At 40.4% G+C, this 16,012-nt stretch overlaps 1 protein-coding gene across 1 annotated transcript in view; it reads right to left on the reverse strand.

The window, feature by feature from the left end:
• Positions 1-7,664: 7,664 nt before the first annotated feature.
• The window catches only part of LOC122257569 (uncharacterized), a 287,476-nt gene continuing 279,128 nt past the window's right edge, over positions 7,665-16,012 (reverse strand). The window contains 6 exon segments of the mRNA XM_043022920.2: positions 7,665-10,733; positions 11,000-11,142; positions 11,145-11,174; positions 12,344-12,445; positions 13,018-13,154; positions 13,588-15,135. Coding sequence (XP_042878854.2) covers positions 8,181-10,733; positions 11,000-11,142; positions 11,145-11,174; positions 12,344-12,445; positions 13,018-13,154; positions 13,588-15,135 — 4,513 coding nt within the window. The 3' untranslated portion in view covers positions 7,665-8,180.

Consider the following 16,012-nt stretch of genomic DNA (forward strand, 5'->3'; position numbering starts at 1 on the left):
GGGAGGGAAGGAGGAAGGGAGAGAAAGAGAGAAGTATATGATAAAGTATACATAGTATCTTTACACTTGTGATTCTCATATGTTAGTAAGGATAATCTCTTTCCACAATAATAATAATAATAGTAATAATAATAAACACCGCAGGTACCGCAGGCGACAAAGATAATGATAATAATTTGCCCCGATTATTGCAATGTAAACTTCAATTTGAATATTGTATGCTCTTCAATAAAATTGCAGAGTCATGCGATCGAGCGGGAGGGGTTTGGTCACCCCTGACTTACTCATTTATTAAGATAATTATTAGTTCCTTGAGCACAACTTACGACTATACTTTAATGAAAAATATTTTTATTCAGGTATTTGGTTTACTTTTATTTCATGAATGTCAATACTTCACCCTCCCCCCCCCTCGTTGTCTACTGAAAGGAAGAAGTCTCCCCTGTAAATTTTAATATGTTTTCTTTGAATAGTGTATTTACGGGTAGACTATTTTATATTTATATATATATTTATATATATATATATATATATATATATATATATATATATCTATATATATATATACATACATACATACATACATATATATATATACATATATACATATATATATATATATATATATATATATATATATATATGTATGTATGTATAGGTAAATCTTTCGAATAGCGCCGTGTTACCAAATACCATAAAAGTGGTATCGATGGATTCCTCTCACACTGTACTATCCATATATAGTCGACTTTACCCCCGCGATTCCGCCCCTATGCCCCACAATCCAGGCCCCGATAGTAGGGGAGGGCACCTACTAGTCCACCCTTGGACACCCCCCCCCCCTATTTTAAGGCACTTCGTGCTACTTCGGGTAATATTTCGCATGTAAAATGTTAACCCAATTACCTACCTTACTTTGCCTTGATTTGAAGTCAGCCTTTGCCAAGAGGGGGCTACGCCCCCATGTGGTTCTCCCCTATTCATTGCACTTCGTGTACTTATGATACGTAATTAGTTCTGTAGAAGAAAAGGCCGCGACCACGAAAGACCCTCACACTACACCATGATGACAGCAACTGAACCTTCGTCTCAGATATTCTTCAGGATAGGAAACTAGGACCGATAATGACCCGACCACTCAATAGAGGGCACTCTATAATCATACTGTAAACACTGGAGAATATTGCGCCATCTATCGAGAGAACAAAACAGCGCATGCAGGTAATTCATTGAGGGTGTCCAGTCCACTGCTCGTCATTAGCCGTAAATACTTAAACACAACCATGTTTGAGTTTCAGGGCGAGGATAATGGTTATCAAGGTATTTTGCACAAGGTATGCTGCACGAAGTGCCCTGAATAGAGGGGGTCCAGGGGGCGGCGAAGCTCCCCCCCCCCCTTGGCTGGGGCTAACTTCAAAGCTAGGCAAAGTTAGGTAGGCAATTGGGCTAAGCTTTTGCATGTGAAATATGCCCCGAAGTAGCACGAGGTAGCACGAAGTGTCTTAAAGAAGGAGGGCCCAGATTGTGGGGTCCAGGGGTGGAATCGCGCATTATATTCACTATATATGAATAGTACAGATTGAGAGGAATTCATCGATACCACTTTTGTGGTATTTAGTAACACGGCGCTATTCGGAAAATTTACCATATATATATATATATATATATATATATATATATATATATATATATATATATATATATATATATATATAATATATACACATAACATATATATATGTATATATATATATATATATATATATATATATATATATATATATACATATAATATATATACATATATATATATATATATATATATATATATAATAATATATATATACAATAATAACACACACACACACACACACACACACACACACACACACACACACACCCCTCTCTCTCTCTGTTTTTGTCTTTCTCTCTTTCCCTCCTCTGCCTTTCTTTCTTTTGTTTCTTTTTTTTCGCCATACTTCCTCTCTTCCACCTTCGTTTCTTCTTTTTTTCGCTTCACATCCTACTCTTTTTAGTCCTTCCCTCTTCCTCCTTTTCTTTCCATTTCATCATCTTTCTTTTTTCTTCTCCTCCATCTCTTCATTTTCTACTTCCTCTTCTCAACATCCATCCTCTCTTCTCTTCTCCCCTCTTCCCCGCCTTCTCATTCTCCATTCTCCTATTCATGTTTCCATCCTTCTTTACCCCTATTCTCTTTCTTCTTTCTCTCCTTCTTATTCATATTCTTCTCCTCCACTTTCCCCATCTTCGTTATGAAATAGGAGTGATAACTATGATAAAGATTATTACTATTTATCTGTCATATTTTCTTTGTCGTCCATGAGTATTTTTTTTTCTTTCATATATTGTAAATTATTTTCTTAATGCTGTGAGTTTCATAAAGAGTGAATAATAATAAGGTTATTAAATCAAGTTGTTAACAAAAGGATAATTATGATACGAAGAATAGAGTTATTGAAACGATAATGATAATCAAATCTAATTAAAAAGGTTGAGGATTAACAGCAAGAATAAATCTATATATGGTTTGTGTGTGTGTGTGAGTGTGTGTGTGTGTGTGTGTGTGTGTGTGTGTGTGTGTGTGTGTGTGTGCGTGTGCGTGCGTGCGTGTGTTATTGCTGGGCCATAAAATAGGTCGAGAATACCATTACAGTTTTAATAACAGCGATTTTTATTCATGGGCTGAAATTCGAAATGCTAATGGATATTAGAGATGTTTATTTCTTAATTTGTTTAAAATCAGTTATCTCCCTCCTCTTTCCTCCCTTCTCCTCTTCTTTCTGTCTGTCTCTATTGTGTGTGTGGAAGAGTGTGTTTAGTTGTGTGGTATGTATATATGTACTTATGGATATATACAAGTGCATGTTCAGCAGCGTAAACAGTCCTATAAGTATGTCTCTCTCTCTCTTCCTCGAATCACTTGGGCTGCCACAGGTCACAGGTCACTCTAAAGACCGACCTGTCATGTGATGAAGTCCAACTCCAAAGGCGCATTCACCACCTTTGGAAATGAATCATGAAAAACAAAATATTCACGCGAAGTGATGAATTTAACAAAAAAAGGCGACCTCCCGAAGTCACTCTTAATTTTCATCATTCAACCAACACGACGGAATGAATCACGTGACCCTTGCTCATTCATGGAATAATGCTTACCTTCAGTCAGTTATTTGCAAGAGTCGCATATATGTATGTTGAATAATTAAAAAAACAACAACTGTATAACTTGCAATGTACTTCAAATCCCGATGTTCCACTCTGGGATATTTTCACTGGAGAACCTTTTTTGTAATTTATATAAATAATATATATAAATAATATTATATATATATGTATATATATATATGTATATATATAATATATATATATATATACATATGTATATATACAATATATATATACATATATGTATATATATAATATATATATATATATATACATATGTATATATACAATATATATATACATATATGTATATATATAATATATATATACATATATAAAATATTATTTATATATATTATGTGTATATATTTATATATATAATATTATTTATATATATCATGTATATATATATACATATATAAAATATATTATATATATATTTATTATGTATGTATGTATCTGGTGAAGGAGTTTGATATAAAAATAGGAAATGTAAAGTATTTGGAATCTCTTATTAGAGCAAAATAAATATAAATTCAAATAATGTGTTCTACTTTATCCAGACACTTTTAATTGGATGATTGATGGGTTGATGACACTTTGGCCAGGGATTTATTAGACAATTTGATGTATATATTTAACTTCGGTTAGAAAAAATAAAATACAATGACTGATGGATATATTCAACTTGAGTGGGAAACAATTGATTGAATAATTGACGCATTGATGGTGTTTTAGTCAGGAACAAGGAACTGAGGAGAGGCAGCACAAAAGCGAATCAACGAAAGAATAGAACAAATCGTTTACAATTCAGAATAACAGAAGACTCAAGCCGCTTCCGTAAAATGATCTAAAAACATTCTCACTTACAAAAAAAAAAAAAAAAAAAAAAAAAAAATCGGACATCAGACATAAAAAAAAAAAAGGGGGGGGGGGGAAGGGTCATGCCAGTAAAACCACCAATGAACATGAAGTCTCCATGTTTATTATGAGGCAAGATAAGATAAAGGAAACAGTAATGGAAACAACGCAGGAATGATATATGCTATAATAAATATCATAATCGCAAATGCAAGAAAAGCAGCCAATGCTCATTTACTTCCTAGTTGTGTAAAACCTTAAATGAGTTTTATTATTTTTCCAGCAAGGCTCATCTTCTATTTACAGTGTGATGAACTTGAACCTTGTTGAAGTGTGTTAAAGGCTTCTTTGTCACGGAGTTCGTTACACATTACGAACAGAATGGATGTGTTTGGATTCTGTTAACGGAAATGTCGACCAACAGACGTTTTAACGGGAGTATTCCTTATTCCTACACTGAGTATTTTCGATGTTAATTCTCTCTCTCTCTAAAAAAAATAAAAGATAAAAAAATAAAAAATAAAAAATAATTCTCATCACAGGATTATTCAATTCTAGATGGAGTGAAATGAGACTAAACATACACAAATAGAAATTCCTGTTTGGTCAATTTTCTCCGTAACTTTACTAACACTTTCACCCCATACTTTCATTTACTTTATTCAGTTTAGAAATAACCACCTTTCCAAATATATATAGATATACATACATACATATATATATATATATATATATATATATATATATATATATATATATATATAAACAACTCAAATTAATGTACCAAAATTCCCCAACGAGTAAGTAAACTTCCATCCAAACACATCCACAAAATGATGTACATCTGTAACATGTAATTGTCTTCTTCTCTGGCAGCTCATCGCCAGACATAAACTTCACGATGCATATCCATGTATAAACGTTGCAAGTGGCTTAGACATGCCATCGGTATAAGAAAGATTAAGCCACGTGCAAGTTGCATACATGATGTGCAGTCTCTTCTCGAAATTGCCTTGTAGCAAAGGAGGGAATACTTCCATAAGGATTTTTTTGGTCAGGTACACAGCTATTTAAATATGAAATCTGGGTAAATAACATTGATAAAAGAGAATTTCGTTTCTGGAAATGACAATGGTGACGTGATAATTAGGTGAGACACCTGTCTACCTCAGCAAGAAAATCCTTCTTCAAAGACCTTTCATTTCTAAGTCAAAAGGAACAAGATTCAGGCCGAGGGAACGTCAAGGAAAAGATTGACCCTTCCCTCGCCTCTCCTTAATCACTTACAAAAAAAACAAACAAACAAAAAAATGTGTATAATGATAATAATAATAATAATAATACGTTATTGCAAGCACCTGGAAGACAGGCATCTTTTCCACCGGTCGTCCGATCATTCTGGGCTTTTGGGTGACCAAGAAGACTCGGTCACGTGAACCATGGTACGCACACACACACACGCTGAAATAACTTCATCTTCTAATGGTACCTTCTGCAGGGATACAGTTCGACTGCCTTGGTTCCTCATCCTCCCGAGGTCTATGTTTTACTTATAAACCGTGTTTGCGTACTTAACACTACTACTTGACGTCTGATTCTGTTTACAAAAATATTACACATTCCATCTCAACAATGACACATGCCTTCAAAATATCACTCAAATATCAATTCAAATAATGTAATATCACTCATAAGTAATATCACTCAGCATGACAAAATGTAGGTAAAACATCGCCGGATTTTTCCAGAAATTTCGTTGGAATTCGTAAGAGATAACGAAGCTTAATTAATCTTTACCTTACCTATGTTAGTTACTCTTGATTTTTTTACTCTTCTTTGCAAAGTAGTGCATTCTCCAAAAAAATATCATGCACCTCTTTATGTCATCCAACATGTAAAAAAACAAATAAAAAACAAAAACAATAAGGAATTTACTCAATAGTGAAACAGGAGGTAAATCCTTATATACACGTAAATATATGTATGTTTCCATACGATCTTTCCATGCATATAATCACGTATGTATAACATTAGAAAGGCAAACATCTAACTAACTAAAGTCAGCCAAACGCAGCATATGCAGCTACATTTCAATAGTGGTAAACCTTTAATTATCCTTAATGCTTATCTGAGGTGATTGACACTGATGTAATATACAAGTAGATGATGTTTAATGACAAGTCTAGGTGTATCAGTCTGTGCTAGCTAGAAATCGATGCTTCATTAGTGACGGTGATTATAAAAAGATATTCTCATTTAAAGGTAAGGAAAATATTCATCTTATTGATATAGGGTTGGGGACTAACGCGAGTACAAGGTCGGTATGGAGAAATCTATATATATATATTTATTATCGTCGTGGCTCTCTCTCTCTCTCTCTATCGCTCTCTCAATAAACTTGTTCAAAGTAATTAAAAAAAGAGTCTCAGAGTCTGTCTCTCTCTCTCTCTCTCTCTCTCTCTCTCTCTCTCTCTCTCTCTCTCTCTCTCTCTCTCTCTCTCTCTCTCTCTCTCTCTCTCTCTCTAAGCTTGAGTAACTGGAAATGTAAGATCTCACTATATGATGGTATGCTGATATACTGAACTAAATGTGGTCATATGCTATCAAGCGAAAACGTTACGGTGTGTATGCGTGTGTGTGGATGGGTCATAGTAACAGTATATCCAATTCTTCTATTGCTTGGGTTATCTACGCTCGTTCTGGGATTTTGATGGTTTGTCTAAAGTAATGTGGGGATTCGTTTCACAAATATACATGCATACATATACATACATACATCATATATATATATATATATATATATATATATATATATATATATATATATATATATATATAATTTATATATATATACACATATACATATACATATACATATACATATATATATATATATATATATATATATATATATATATATATATATATATACACACACACAAACACAGATGATGAATGCCATATGAATTCCGTTGTTTGAAATAGCAAAGGATGACAGTAGTAATTTCCTAATGATAATAATAATGACAAAAAAAATAAGCAAATTCCCCCTTTCTTCGGCTGTCACTCAACAGAAAGGGTTAATAATCAGAATCATTTGCAGCACATTGCAACCACTCTCACTTTCGACCACGTGTTTATTAATCGCCTGTAAGTTGCTAGTAAGACTGAGTCTGTTAACTAAATAGCAGGAGTCTTTATTCCCTGGGAGTATCTTAAAAAGAGACTTGTAATGAATTTCGTAAATGTTATGCTCAGAAACAAAGTGCCCGGAATCATGCCTTAGAGATATGCCCCTTGTGTGTATACATTTAATTCAACTGAGGCGGCCGGTAGTTATATCTATTCAATATAAAACTTCCCCTTCTTTTTTATGGCTAAAACTTCCCCAAATAAATATATAGTTCTTTTCTTCCCTTTTACCACAAGTCCATTTCTAAGATACCTACTAGCCTAATATGCCACAACCTTATCTGACTCAAAAATTACTAACAACTTGTCTACTGTACAATAATAACACAGTTTATTAATTTTCTTTCTTTATACAAAGCAACATCGTAGTCAATTGTTCTGCTGTTAAAAGTCTTGGATTGGTTACGACTGACGCGACTCCCCTATTTCTCGTATCACATTCCACCACTGGCCTTTATGCTAGATTTGCTAAAATGGGATGATTATCTTCTTTCCTTTTTTTTTTACCTCATGCTTAGTTCCTTTTTTGTATCCCTTAAATACGAAAAGACGAAGATTTGAGAATGTGACTATTAAACCATGGTTTAGTGATTGCGTCACTTCAAAATTTTAAGTTATCATGGTGGATTGATGATTGAAGTAAAATTCCCTTCGCATCATAGTTACCTACATCAGCATTGTATCACAGTGATGAAAATAATACCTTTTTTGAATGTTTTCTTTTTTTCTTTCTGTTCCTTGAACCAGAGTAGGTAATTTTTTTTTTTGGCACGGAATACCATGGATAACAGGTATAACTCTCACATAAACCTATGTTACTGATAATCTCTCAGAATAAATAAACCAAAAGAAAAGAAAAGAATAATTAATATAGTTATTACAGGCATGACTTGTGGCATGCCATTTAATTAATACCCTTTAGTCCAGTCGTGCGATGGACCCTACAATGCCACTTCGCCGGACGTCGCGGCAGTGTGGTTCGAGTCGGAGGCATTGGTTGCTATGGAAACGATGTTGCCTTCTGATACCTCGCTCACTGTAGGGGCCTCCGTTGGCGGCGCGGCCTCTGTGGGGGCTGGAGTCTGTGGCGATATGCTCTCCAGTGTGGACGCCTCTGTGGGGGATTCAGTGCCAGGTACTGATGTGCTGACGGGAGTTTCTGAGCCCTCTGGGTTCTCTAAGCTTTCCACTGGCAGCTCCTCCGTGGAACTCGAAGGAAGGGCAATGGGGCCGAGTTCTGTGTTAATCTCTGGCTCTTGTACCAGGAAGTATTCGGTGGTTGTCTCGACATCCTCTAGGCCTTCTGTACTGGTTGAGACCTCTTCTCTTGCAGCCCTGTCGGTTACCGTTTCGGTTTCAGGCAAGGCTACCTCGGTCACTTCTCTTACTTCTGTCTCCAAGGTCGTAGATGCAACATCGCTTTTATCCCCGGCAGATTCTACCTCTGTCTTGGTAGCATTCCAGTTATGGTGACCATCATGTGGTGCTTCCGTTGTATTTACTGGAGCTCCTGTTGTGGTTGTTGGAGCAGCTTCCGTGGTGTTTTTCGGAGCTTCGGTTGTGGTACTTGTCGTGGTTGACGCAGTTGTTGTAGTCGATGATGTTGTGGTTACTGGGATATCCGTGGGCGGTGCTGGTTCTTCCGTTGTGGTGGTTGGTGGGTCAGCGGGCTGTGGTGGCTTTGTATCGATCTCAGTATATTTGCAAGTAACATTAGCACTATCTTCGCATTTCTGGGTGTTTATGTCGAACATCGTGGCACCGGTGCAGAGGAACTTCAGATCCAGCACCTGCTGTTTGACAAATCCTGGCGAACAATAATGGAAGACTTGGCAATTAGCTTCCGGGTCTGGGTAGAACTGCTCCAGCTGTTTGTCCTTGCAAGTGAAATTCGTTTCAGGGAGGTTGTCTCTCGTGAAGGTGCCCAGCGTAGGTGGTGCCGGAGTTGGCTGGACTAGGGTGCCATTACTCAGCGTGTCCTCCTCCCCAGGTACTACGGTGGTCGATACATTAATACTTCCTTCGGGAAATACGAAATCAGCTGGCTGTCCTGTCGTGGCCGTGGCATTGGCTGAAGGGGCGTCTTCCAAAGCAGATTTGGTAACTTCAGGCGGTGATGTTGACGTGGTTGAGACTGTACTTACAGTTGTCTCTGGAGTCGAGGCACTGGTAGTGGTAGAAGGAGTAGTGGTGCTTGTGGTTGTTGAAGATTCAGTAATGGTGTCAGGTGCTGCTTCTTCTTTTACGACTGTTGACTCAGTTGAGGAAGCAATCGTGGTGCTTTCTATTGTTGAATTCACTACAGATGATTCTGCTGAAGAAGTGACCGTGGTGCTTTCCGCTTTTATATTCACTGCTGGTTCTACTGTCGAGGATGCTGTTGAGGAGCTAACCGTGGTGCTTCCTGCCGTTGTACTTAATGTGGACGTTTCTGTTGTCGTACTTGCTGCAGGAGTGGTTGAATTCTGTGCTTCAGGGGCAACCGTTGTAGTTGCTTCCTGGTTAATATTCGCTTCTTGAGGAACACTCTGGACGGAGGAGCTGGCCTCGGTGACAGGCGTTACAGCTTCAGGTTTGGTTTCTGACGGACTGCTGCTGTCAATGCGTATGCTCTCTGTGACCGCCGAGTTGACGATTGACTCAACTGTGGGTGACAGAGACACAGTAGGGAGTGGAGAGCTTTCTGCAGTCAGTGAAGGGGCTGCAGTGCTCGTTGGGCTTGCTGAAGACTGCCCCGCCAACAAAGAGGTTTCGGTGGGAACGATTTTGGTTTCCGTTGTTGTGACGGTGACGGTGAACGGCGTTACTGTGACTGTGGTGGTTGAGGTGGTTGTTTTGGAGGTAGGTGTTGATGCCCCAGTAATTGTCAGAGTAGACAGAGTCGTTAATAAAGAGGGAACGGTCGAAGAAACAGTGCTTGTGACGGGAAGAACCACAGACTTGTGAACAGACGGGTGCCTCACCACCGTCGTCTTGGGGGCGACCACAGCAATGGAGTGACCGGTCGTCTCAGACACTGGCTCTACCTTGGCTTCATGGTGGGCGTCCGCCGGGCTGCCGAAGGCGTCCGAGGTCGCCGGCTCCTCGATCTGGGTTCCGTTCACGTCACGCTTGCTGCGACTGATGTAGCCGTAATTGTGGCTCTCCTCCTGGCTGGCGTAGGGGTCCGCTCCGCCGTCGACGAGAGACTTCTTGGCGAAGCTTCCCTCTTTGCCTCGCGTGTTCAGAGTGTACACGTTGATGAAGGCCGTGTGGCGGGCGTTCTCCTGCGCCCACTGCTGGAGGGCTGCCAGGCTGTACAGAGCGCGGCGCCCGCGCGCGTCCTCAATGCCGTGCGTCCGGACCAGGTTAGCCAGCGGGGGGAGCGCGGCACGGCGGAACCGGTGCGACAGCAGCAGAGACGCGGCCCGCTTCCTTCTGCTGGTGCCGGAGGAACTCGACCTCACGCCACCCAAACCTAGGATCTCTCCGAGGGTCTCCTTGGCGCAGTTCACCTGTTGGGGACGGAAGAGGGAGCTTAGCGAACGGAACCTCACTGCGGCGACTTAGTGGTGTTAACATACTAATCTTGGCCTATAAATGATCATGGAAATTCCAGCAAGAGAGATCTATTTGTAGCAAAACACTAATTAAGACAATAACACACACACAAAAAAAACAAAAACAGTAATACAACAAAACTAACAACAAAGAACTCCAACAACAACAACGCCCCAACCGCCGCCACCCCACCAAACAACAACAACCAATCCGACCGCACCTTCTTCTCCGGAACACAACGGCGTCTCAGCTGCGAGAAGAGGAAGTCCTTCTTGCACGGGAGTCGCCGCTCGACCAGGCCACCGCCGCCGTCCGCCGCTCGTGAGTTCCGCCGTCCGCGCCGTGAGGTCGCAAGCGGGTCCACGGTCGCGTGCGGCAGAGGTCCACGGCTTCGTCTGCGGGGGGAGGGAGGGGGGTTAGTGTTGATGGATTGGGGGCGAGAAAAGAGAAGAAGAGGAGGAGGAGGAGGAGGAGGAGGAGGAGGAGGAGGAGGAGGAGGAGGAGGAGGAGGAGGAGGAGGAGGAGGAGGAGGAGGAGGAGGAGAAGAAGAAGAAGAAGAAGAAGGAAGGGGAGGAAGAGAAGAAGGAAAAAGGGGGAAGAAGAAGGGGAGGAGAAATAGAATAAGGAGAAAAGAATATAAAGACACATTATTACATACATAAAAATACCACAAAAAAGAGACAATGAAGTCAATACAAAGATCATTCTCGATCAGTCATCAACATGAAACAAATCTGATTGCAAACAAGAAAAAGAACTAACATAAAACATAAAATATTTGCAACGAGAGGTCGTACGTGGGTCCATCTGTGCATTAGAGACATAGTCCGCGTGTGTATGATGTGAACGAACGGAAGAAACGGGAGAAGGAAGAAAAGAAGAAAAAGAAGACAATGAAAAAGAAGAAAATTAGGAATAAGAGGAAGAAAAAAGAGAGACAATTAGGAATAAGAGGAAGAAAAAAGAAGACAATTAGGTATAAGAGGAAGAAAAAAAGAAGACCATTAAGAATAAGAGACAGAAGATGTAGAGAATTCGGTGAGAAACAGAGAAAAAAATAAAGTAGTAGACGTTAATCAATAAGGAAGAACAAAGAAAGAAGAAAGTATGTGAGTTTTAATGAACATTCCGTTTTCTGTTTCGACGTCTTTTTTTCACTCCGGCGAAATCTAAAATCTCAAACTCGGAAAAAAACGAGAAATTACGAAATCTTTTTTTTCTTCTTCTTCTTGTTTGGGAGTCTGAAATGTCCTTGGGGAGTTTTTTTTTGTTTGTTTGTTTTTTGTCTTAGTTTGTTTTATTGTTCTTCTTCTCATGTTTATTGCCATTTGCTTTCGTCGCGTTTTATTCGTGGCTGTCATTAGCGTTCTCTTTTGTATAAGAAATGAGATATTTTTGTCGTCTTTTCTTTTATTTTTCTATTATAAGATACCTCTTTATTAGCATTTATTCCTGTCGCTTTTAATTCGTTTCTGTCTTTCGTATTGTCTATCTCTGTTTTTCTTTTCTTTTTGTCCAGATATTTTGTTTTTGTTTGTTTGTTTGTTTGTAATCAGCCATTTACCTTCATCGCGCTTAACTCTGCGGGAATTTTGGGAATCGGGAATGGGAATGCGCGGGAAATCGAACTGCTGCTCCGGTAACTGGGCTTCGAGTTCCAAGAAGACTGGAAGGAGAGAAGGATTTTTTTTTTTTTTTTTTTTTTTTTTTTTAAGGAAGGGCGATTTTGAGCAAGAGGGGGGATGTGGGTATGTAATGGGTATGAGGGGGATGGGTTTATGGATGGGTTCTAGATGGGTTGGTTCTTATAAAGGAGTGAAAAATGAAATAAAAATTTGTGAAACTATAGACAAACAAGAAGCAAAAGGAATCACAAACAGAAGAATACATAATAAAAATATTAAGTTAATCATCGAATAGAGAAATAAAGAAAAGTAAAAACATCAAGTAACAAAGGAAAATAAAGTAATAAATTTAGGAAATAAATCAACATGCAAAAAAACTAAAGAAACAAACAAATGAATAAACAAAACCAACAAAAAAAACTAAAATGAATAAATAATGAAAAAACGAAAAAAAACTTCAATAAACCAAAAAGTCCCAAAAAGTCCCCCTCCCAAAAAAAAGCACCCCCCCAAAATAAAGTCCCAAAAAGCCCCCCCCCCCAAAAAAAAAAGCCCCCAAAAAAGCCCCCCCCCAAAAAAAAAAAAAAAAAAAAAAAATCCCCGCAACACGTACCTGGTCCCCTGAGAGGGTCGTTGAGGTAGTAGAGCGACGGCGAGCGGGCGCAGTCGACCTTGTCTGCGGCCTGGCAGGTGCGGGTCGTCTGGTCGAACAGCGTCCCGGCGCCGCACACGAATTTGTTGTCTTTCGTGCTGGTTTTGAGAAAGGGTGGGAGAGGGGGGAGGAGGAGAGAGAGGGAGGTTAGATGTCTTTCTCGGGTAGAGAATTTGGTTTTGTATTTATTTTTTTTTTTTTATTCTTATCATGATTATTCTTTTTTCTTTTTTTTTAGGATAAGGGTGGATTTTTTTTTTCTTTTTTTTTGTTATTTTTGAGAGTGTGTTTTATTCATTTTTTATTGTTATCATTACTATTCATTATTTTTATTTATCTATTCATTTATTCATTTTTTAAAAGGGGGTTGGACTGAACTGGTATGTTTACGTGTGTTTTTTTTCTGGCAGGAGAGGGTGTTTTAACCAACTGACCAATTCCAATTAATCATTTGTAATGTGAGAGAGAGCAACAGCAATAAAAAAACAAAAAACACAACATACCAACGCACTAATCACACTAAGCACCCACCTAGAATCGGGTTCGACGGAGCAGATGTGGAAGACGACGCAGCCCGCCTCGACGTCGGCGTAGAGCCCCCCGGGGATTTTGTCGTGGCAGGAGAAGCTCGTCTCGGGGAACACGACGGGCGGCGGAGTGGTCGTGGAGGGCGCGGCGTTCGAGAGCTCGCTAATCCTCGTCGCGTCCAAGATCCTGTCACTGACCTTGATATTGCTGTCAGAGGGTAATGCTGTTGTCATGACAGTGGGTGGTACTCGTGTGGGGTCTTCGGTTTGGCTTAGTCTACCCTCCGCGACAAAGTCCTGCTGACTGTCGACCTCCGGTTCCTGCGCTGAAGGCTGAGGAACCGGCCTACGTCTAACTACCTGCACGCGCTGACCTGCCCTGGTGTTCTGAGGTCTAGACGTGACACTGACCCTCTGTCTAACGGCTACTGGTGTGTCTCTAGTTACCGGGGCTTCCTGCTGTCTAGCAAAGGTGGTTTCCTCTAGCTGACTCACGGCTTCGGTTCTGGATCTCAAGTTATCGTTATTTTGTACTGGTCTGTTCAAGAAAGTTCTGGTGTTTGGTGTGACCCTTTGCCTAGTCTCTGCAGCCGATGAGGCCCTACTAGGATTTCTCTGGTTAGATCTAGAGGTTTGTCTGTTAGTAAGAGGTTCACTGGAGGGATTAGCCTGTCTGAATCTCACGCGGCCCCTGGAGGAGACTCTCTGACTACTAGAATTTACACCCTGACCCCTGTTCCTCTGTGCGGGCGAAGGAGCCGCAACAGACTCTGTGGGTAAAGTCTCGTCCTGTACAGGTAAAGAGGAAGAGAAAGCCAGTCCCTGTGTCGTGGTCTGCCTCTTTTGTCTGTGAGAAGAGTCGTCAAAGTTAGCGAAAGTGGGAGGAGGAGGAGCAGAGGCGCCGTCAGTCTGAAACCGCGTCAGTCTGGGAATGTCCTCGAAGTCGCGAGGCGTCTGGGCAGTGACCGGGGAGGGCGAGGTAGGCTCGAGGGCTTCAAAGAACTGATGGCTCTGCCCCGTGTTCTGGGCCTGAGCGGCGAGGCGCAGGAGGGAAGGGCGGAGGTGGGGCGCGGGGAGGGCGGAGGGGTCCACGCCCTGCCGGAGCGAGATCTGCGCGAGGGGCGTCTGGATGTGGACGCGCGAGGAGGCCGAGACAGAGGTGGAGGTCCTGCTCACAGTGAAAGGCAAGGGAGGGAAAGAGTAGGCCGCCGTGACCGAGGACGAGGTGGAGGTGGACATGCGAGTGGAGGACGCCGTCACGCCCGGGGGGATGACGGGGGGAGGAGGGGAGCTCGTGGGAAGGGGCAGGGGCAGGGGCAGGGGCTGGGGCGGAGGCTGAGACTGGGACTGCGTCTGAGGGGAGGCTTGGGGCTCCGAGGGCGAAGAGGAGGGGCCAGGGGCAGCAGGAGGAGGGAGGGAAGGAGGAGTAGGAGAAGGCGAAGGAGCTTCCGAGGTGCCCGTAAGATCTGAGGAGGGGTCGGGAGCCCCCATGAGGGCGTGAGTGGGGTCCAAGACCTGCACTGTGGCGGCGCTGGAGGTGTCCGAAGTATCTCTGGAGGGGAAGGAACAGACCAGATAGGAAGGCGCTCGCAAGACACTGTCAACCCCAGAGCGAAGGGACACAGATACAAGAGTGAATGCAAGCGTGTGATCGAGTTATGGCATTAAAGTTTGTTTTTTCCTCTCTTCAGAACTGTCAGAGAGAAGTCAATTCCCGTGAAGAGAAAGTTTATGCAAAGTTGCAGCCGCAGTGGGATGGATCCATACATAAATAATTCCACTAAACAAATAGGAAGCAATGCAATAGAAGAAAAAAAATACAGACGCAAATGCTTTTAAAATTTAAATGAAATGACTCAACCCAAATAACTACGTAAAGAATACCAAATAAGGAACACGAACAAATAAACACATAGTAATTCATAATCTAATCAACATAAACATGACTGGATCCACCCAAGGACCTTCAACATTGATTAAACTTTCCTTGCAATAGCACGGAAAAGAAAAATAAAGTTCCCATGAATATAAAACTGTGAAAAAGATGAGAGTTTAAGCGTCTATTATAAGTGAAGAAATAAGCAACGTTGCAGCATTGATTTGCATGATCGAAAAAGGACATGCAATTAATAAATAGAGCAGAGAAAAATAGAGAAAATAAGTGAACTTTCATTTGGAAAGATAAATATATATATACATAGTGAAGACATTTGTCTATGGTATGTGAATATCTTTATCACTCTTTTCAGCAAGAAATATATATATATATATATATATATATATATATATATATATATATATATATATATATATATATAGATTATATATATTATATATATAATATATATATATAATATATATATATATATATATATATATATATATATATATATGTATGTATACATACATACACACAGATATGTATATGT

Source organism: Penaeus japonicus, unplaced genomic scaffold (assembly GCF_977035675.1).
Source record: "Penaeus japonicus unplaced genomic scaffold, GWHDUDI00000001_assembly GWHDUDI00000006, whole genome shotgun sequence".
Taxonomy (NCBI): Eukaryota; Metazoa; Arthropoda; class Malacostraca; order Decapoda; family Penaeidae; genus Penaeus; species Penaeus japonicus.